At 51.1% G+C, this 7,309-nt stretch overlaps 1 protein-coding gene across 1 annotated transcript; it reads right to left on the bottom strand.

Annotated features, from left to right (window-relative positions):
• Window positions 1–784: 784 nt before the first annotated feature.
• LOC117858857 (uncharacterized) lies at window positions 785–4,336 on the bottom strand. The gene is made up of 6 exons (XM_034742001.2): window positions 3,986–4,336; window positions 3,107–3,234; window positions 2,336–2,439; window positions 1,445–1,532; window positions 1,299–1,360; window positions 785–1,199 (listed from the first exon to the last, which is right to left on the bottom strand). Exons 1-6 carry the CDS (start codon window positions 4,096–4,098, stop codon window positions 1,047–1,049), a joined length of 648 nt encoding a protein of 215 aa, XP_034597892.1. The 5' UTR covers window positions 4,099–4,336; the 3' UTR covers window positions 785–1,046.
• Between the last annotated feature and the right edge of the window lie 2,973 nt (window positions 4,337–7,309).

A 7,309-nucleotide genomic window follows, 5' to 3' on the forward strand; every position in this document is an offset into this window, starting at 1 on the left:
CTTACATACCATACCACCATATTTACCTACATGGCACTATTTTTTTTTGTGGAAAATGGCCTTAGAGGAAAATCATACCAACACACATTTAAACTGGTGATCGTTGTAATAAGGCTTCAGCCCTATGACAAGGTTGACTATATGCCAAATTTTCTAGCGTCTACGATAGTCGATAAACGACGGGCCTCGATTCCTTTGAATAGGATAAAAACAAGGTTTATGTGTGCTCTGACTTGCGATGGTAAGTTTTATGCTACTATATTGCCTTGGTAGCCGACGACAATTGGAGACTCTGAATTTCTTCCTTTTTTTTTTCCTTTTAGTTGTATTTTTTCTAGTGTACACCGGTGGGACGGTGTCTTGGCTACATGTTTATTGGGACTTGGGAGATATGCCCAACCTTGCAATAAATTTGGTGTGATGCACCCTATGAAACAGTAAATTTCTCCATTATCTAAAAAACACATTTTCCATATGAGAGTTTGTCTCGGGCTGGGCCTACTTGAGTTCGTCTCATCCGCATAGCCCGTGGATGCTCCTTTGGGCCAAAAGTTGGGCATAGATGAGGCCGAACAGGGTCGCTCCCGTGTGTGCTTACTGTTTAGAGCCTGTGATCTCCCTACATTATTCTGCCAAGTTTGGTCCGACGCGCTATCAGCAGAGATGGGCAGATGGCGACGCCCTGAGCCCCTGACGTTGGTTGATTTATCAGTCATTGGAACATGTCTCAAAAACAGAGATTGATTTACTCATCGATATGTAATTAGACTGACGCGATTCGAGCTTGGCATCATTCTCATCGGATCAATGCATCTCTCCCAACAGCTCGGCTGACAATTCTTCCATCGTTCGGTATACGCCTATTCTATTCTCGTAGCTTTTATGTCCATGCTAGCAGCATATGTACAGACACGTATCAGGAACTGATCGAATGATTATCGATCGTTAGGAAACTCATCTGAGATCACGCGAAACATGGACATACACACACAATCGCTCGCTACACGTAACACACACGCAGAGACGCCCCCAGGCCCCAGTAATCTTCAGACGAACTCGTCCTCCATCTCCTGCATGGACCTGCCGGCGGAGGCGATCTGGCGGTTGGACGTCATCTTCTCGGCGACCATGAGGCCCTTGTAGCTCCGTATCTCCGCCCACTTCTCCTTCTCCAGCCTCTCCAACTCCTCTTTCCGCTTCTGCGAGTTCATATATTAGACCGCGCCAGATGTCAGCAACATTATAAAGTTTGAAACATTTGCATTGGAAATGTGTGGCTCCAGGAGGAAACACTGTACCTTCTCTTTCAATTGCATCTTCCTCTCGGCCTTCTCCGCCGCATTTGATGCCTCTTTCTCAGCTGCACACAAAAAGGGTTTCAGACAAAGGCGCCTATGCCATGCATGGTGTACATGAGCATGTCAGCACATATGACTGTACGCACCTTTCAAGTCTGGTCGGCGTTCTACCCGGGTCTTATTCAACCTGTTGATGATCTCGTTGACACGCTTCTCGACTGTCAGCACACGGACCTGTCAATTAGTAGATAGCTTATTTTCAATCATACTTCACACTAATTGACAAATAGGTCAGCCAACAGCTGACACAAGAAAACTAATCAGTTGATGTTCCGTTACATGATTATAATTGGGGACGCAGAAAAGGAATCTGTGCTAGCTAACGAGGAAAACACAGGACACGGCTTCTCACTTCCAGGACTGCTCATTATTGTCAGGTGTCAGGATATTCGCAATGATCCCAAACTATCAACTAGCTACAGGCGCAAGATAATCTAAGGGCTCCAAAAGGATTCATATCTGTCCAACCAATATGCTAGGTAACGCTAAAGAAAAAAAAAAGGCCAAATTGCTTTTTTTTTTTCAGTGTGATCTATAATGGAAAAGGTTGGATGCAATAATGCAAGGCATGCAGCAATTTGGACATGATTAAAATGCCACAACAATCAGACCAGTGGTCTGTCCAGATACCCTTTTCGCAGCACTGAGGTGTTTCCTCACCTTTCTCCTTTACAATATGTAACGTGATTTTTTTTAATACAGAGATGAGCCCCCAACTTTGGTTAGCAAGCCCTAGGATTTTACAAGTCCAACGGATGAAAAAATGTGGCAAAGGTGTTCACTCACGTTACCGAGGCAAACTGCTGCTGATTAACGCAAGTCCTAAAGCCATTTACATAATTTACCAGACAACGTAACGATCAACATGCTCAAAACACAGAATTATCATGGACATTTTAACAAGTGATTTAGGCATTTAGCTTAGGAAGGGAGGAAAACTAAGCGCAAAAGTGGTGGGAACAGTACTGAGTGATTACCATCCGCGGGTTGTGGAAGCCAACTTGGCCGACATCCATGGATGGGGACTTCTTGAGATTAGACCAGGGCGTGTAGACCACCTCAACGTTGTTCATCTTGTTCCCTGCACAAGAAGCACATGGCAGAGCCACGACCATCACCCAATTGTTTGTCACGTTTCCATGATCACACAAATCACATCGGCCAAAAATATCAATACGCGCGGAGATAATTGATCGAGTGGTCCCCTGCAGCGCCAATAATACAGGAGAAAGAAGAGGCCCTTGCATTGCAAGCTGCTGCTCCAGGAAAAGGGAAAGAGATCGATCGATCTATTGGTCGGGGGAAGAAGAAAAAAAAAATAAAGATTCCTGCCGCAACATGCGATGCGGAGCTGAAGCTTTGTAGGGCAGGCGAATGCCCGACAGGTCACGCCATCTTCTATCTTGATTCTCTCCCGGGCAGAGAATAATTGGAGATGCAGCTAGTTAACTAATACACTTGCGTGCTAACTGCTAGCGAGTGATTTTCTCATTTGTTTGGTCCAAATTTCTTGTCTTTTGATGTAAAAACCATTAATACACGATTTAAACAAACACAAAACTTTGAAACCATGAATTAGGCGCGTGCCATCGTTGCAAAAGATCACACGCATAAAATTCGGTGAGATCGTCTAAGTTCCAATACCTAAGTGAGTGCTGCATGCTCTCTACAGTAGTATAGCCACGAAAAAGAAACAGGGATATGTACTTAGACAAACGCTGCGGCAAAATATAGGAGTAGGCACGTACCCTGAATGGAATGAGCCTTTACGAGCTGCGCGCAGTCCTCCAACAGGCCCTCGCTGATGGTATCTATCGTCTCGCCTTTCTTGAGCCTCAAATAGACGTGCGCCGAGGATACCTTGTCCACATGGAACCTGCAGGAGGCCACACGGCATCAACACATACATTACACGCCTCGTTAACCCCATCATATGCTATCCTGTTTGGTTATGCGAGGAAGATGAATAACTACTAATTCTTTTCATCGATCAGCGTTAAGTTGCCAAGTAGCAGTAGATAATGAGGTGAGGTCCCCTACAGGCAAGCTCGCTAGAACCATGCTAAGATTCACCTAGCCAGCGGTAAACGAACAAAAAGACTCGTGCAAGCGACAGAGCGCGGCGAAGGCGAGATGACGATGGATTGGGGATGTCCAACTGGCCGGTGGCGCGGCTGCGTTCCGCGGTTTTTGGTCGTTTCTTGGCAGCTGGTAGTTGGGTGGACTTGAGGGCGGGCGGCGTTGGGGTGGGGTGTCCACGCCAGCCTCGTCAAGGCCGAGTCACGCGTCCATCCGCCACCACTCGCTCGACGGACGATGTCGCAGTTAACGCGGCTGCTCGCTGGGGCCTGATCCTGACCGCCCGGGGGTTGGCTTTACTTGGCCGCGACACGCCACGTGCTCGCCGCCGCCGCCGCCGGCGCTGGCCCCCGTACGCGCGCGTCTGCATCCGCCTTTCCCCCGACCCCTATGCATGCGCGCGCAACAGGGCAATGCTGCTACGTACGGGAAACCGAATTTCTACGACACCGGACGGGGAACCGCCAGCACGGATCGCCATGGCGGAGCGGGGCGGAGATGTCAGAGGAGAGGCCGGGATGATGGAAGGGCAGCGGGTGGCGACGTACCAGACGTCCTCGGGGAGGCCGTACTTGATGAGCTCCTCGTTCTCGTTCTTGTCGGCGCCCATGTAGATGGTGTAGTCGCCAGCGTCCGGCCGCGCCTTGAAGTAGAGCACCATCGCTCCGATCCTAAACTCTCCTCCTCCTTCAGGCCTCTTCTTCAGACCTCTTCTCTCTCTTCTACCTACCTCCCGTCTCTGAGCTCAACGGTTACTACTATGTAAATCTTCAGGTGTCGCGCTGTCGGCGGCAAAGCAGCTCAAGCAGGAGGAAACTACAGGAAGGAGATGCAAGTATGCGACAGACAAGCAAGGGGGGCGGAAGGCCAGTGCGGCAACGAAACAGGCGATGGGGAGGCGGGGGCGGGTATATAACGGCGTCGGGCCAGCCGGGCCGGGTCTCGTGGTGAGAAACGCCGAGCCCCTCCCTCTCACGCACGCAGACGCAGGAGGAGAGTCTTCTTCGCCCCCAAGGGGGTTGGGCCGCCACGTGGAACCACGATGGATCCGATTAAAAAATTCCACGGCGGCCCCACCGGAGGGGCCTTATCTCTTCGCCGTTCCGCTTTTGCTCGTCGCTCCGCCTCCACTCTCGGCTCGCTTTCTTTAATTTTTTTTTCTTGCAGCACCAGCTTGTGGAAGGCAGAGAGCCCCTGGTAATCTCGCCTGACCTGGGCCTGACATGGCAAAGGGGTTGGGTTGGGGGGATATACTACCCGAGTTGACCTGCACCGTTTCCGTGCAACGGCCTCGCTGGTTGCGTCGTCAAAGCACCGGATCTTTTGCGACAACGACGCTGGCTTTCGTGCATCGGTTATTTCCGGCCAAACCAGGCACAGGCACCCTTTTTGTTCGCCGTCCTCGGCAACGCGCCGTGCTTGTCCATGGTCCACCCACCAGTGTCGTCGGCCCGTCCGTACCTTCACTGTGATTCCATGATCTCCATGGCGCCGCGCACTCGCTCTGCTTTTCCAGTTTGCCATGGTACAAAGTGAGAAGCGAGCACAGTGTCGAAGTGACAGTGGGTGCCAAGTGAGAAGTGACCGCTGCTCTCGTCCGTCCGTCCGTTCCTTCGTGCCGTGCCCTGGTGGCTGGTGCCCACTGCCCTGACCCCTGGTGATCTCCGTGCGCCGCGCGCGGTGCTTGCCAATTGCCATGCTGCGAGCCTGCAAAGTGAAAGCAAAGCGCAAGAGTGAAGTGAAGTGACAGGATTTATTCGCCCAAATGGAGGCGAGGGGATGGCCACGATCCCACGGGGATGGGTGTGCGGCCGAAAGACGCGGGTGAAAAGCGGGTAGCCGGGAGGGGTGGGCACAAAACCCGATACCTGAACCCGAAACACCCGAGTCCGAACCTGAAGTACCCGAAATCTAGGAAACCCGAATTAACCTCGGGTGCTAATTCTGAAACCCGAACAGGGTAATTTGGGTTTTGGCCCACGGTACCCGAATGCCCCGAGCGACCTGATTTTCAGCCCAACATTGAGTTTAGCTCACAGGTCGTCCCACACAACTCATATAACCAACTAACCTAGCCTCCTACCAGTAGCATCCCTTCACGCACCCCCAGCCCCATCTCGCGAGACGAGAGCACCAGCTGCGAGTCACCATCTCCCCCACGTTGCATCCCGGCCTGGCTCCTCTCCGCCTCCCTCTCCAGCTCCCTCTTTACCTCCCTCCCCGGCCTTGCAAGAATGAAGAATGGATTGTGTGCGTTAGTGGCTTTGATCCAGTCCCCTCGTATCAGCTTCTTTAATCCAAGCCACTCCAAATCAATTACTCCGCAGGTGCAATAGAGGGTGGGAACGAGTCACGCCGAGGAGCTTAGGATGAGAAGTACCGCATGGTGGCCGGTGGCGGCAGGCTGGCAACAAGTCAGCAAATTGACGCTTTATTCTTCTCCCTGTGATGTGCCCTGTGGTGTCTGTCGGGTATATCAGGGAACCCCGAACCCGAACCCGAATTATCGGGTACCCGAAGTGTCGGCGGGTTCTCACTCGTTCGGGCAAAGTTCAGGTGTCAGTTCCAAACCCGATTTACCCGACCCGAATCTTTCGGGTAACCCGAATGCCCACCGTGGGATGGGGTCGGGGAGGAGATATCAATCTGACTCACGAGCGCAGCCGCGCGGGGGGCGCAGCGCTTCGCGCCACGAAACGTGACCCGACGCGGGGAGCGGCGCCGGTCGGCCGCCCAGTCCGACGCGGCAGCGCCTACGAGCGGCTGATACCCCGCCTAGGTGCACGCGATTCGCTCTATCCGTTTCTCGTCAGCCTTTCGGCATCTTTGATCGCAGTATTTTTGGATTGGCGATCCAAAGGCACACGATGAAATTGGAGCCTCCATGGGAAAAAGGGTCGCGCAAGGACAGCCTATCAGGTTATCTGGTACGAGTAGTGGCCAAATTGGTCCTTCAATAAGAGTGTGGCCGAATCGGGGAGATCGAAAACGAAAAGCTGGCGATGGCACGCATCACCCAGCAGATGAGAAGATTGTCGGTAAAGAAATCCACGTGAAACGCGAAAATAAGAAATGGTGGGAAAAATGGATAAAGAGGTTTAGATAAAGCTGATCCATTTTATTCGAAACGTGACGTGAAGCGAGGCATCTGTAATTCGATTTTCTTTTTCTTTTTTTAAGTACCAGAGTATTGTGTTAGTTTGATCTCCACCAGTTAGCCCAACGGCCAATTGGGCTCTTGATCCGCGTCCTGATCGGGGACGCTCCACCTACCACTGATCGATGGGTCCCTGACACACAGCGCTATAAAAGAGAAAGGTGGGAGCCAGCGCGTAAGATACGAGTTCTACCGCCACCACTAACCCACCGAAGATACCCTAAGGCCCCTCCGATCGTGGGCGCGCAGCAGTGACGGGAAGCGCCGTTAGCCGCGCCACCGTCATCTGGACTACACCGACCCGTACTACACCGCCGCTCTTACGGTAACTCTTGAGTTAAGTGATTTACCCGCTAGTTGCACATCTAGAGTTTCTGTCAAGATTCTATCATATTGTTGGTGCCAAAATGTGAATAGAGGAGGGATGTTGATATACCTATAATAATAATTTGTAAGTAAAATGATTTTTTAACGAATCAGGTAGGAAATTTGCAGAATACTCCATATTAGAAACAACAAGTTTAGACTGGATCGAGCAACATCAATCCCAAAGGGTGGAGCAATGGCACAACGACGACTAAAACCAAAAGGATGTAAGCAAAACGCATCTCATGATAACGAAGCATCATTGTGGTAATACAATCGGCAACTGGATCAACGCTTATTACAATGGTATATGGTGACATAGGCACGGAGCGAATCCTTGTTTATTAAA

The sequence above is a fragment of the Setaria viridis genome, chromosome 5, assembly GCF_005286985.2.
Source record: "Setaria viridis chromosome 5, Setaria_viridis_v4.0, whole genome shotgun sequence".
NCBI classification, from domain to species: domain Eukaryota; kingdom Viridiplantae; phylum Streptophyta; class Magnoliopsida; order Poales; family Poaceae; genus Setaria; species Setaria viridis.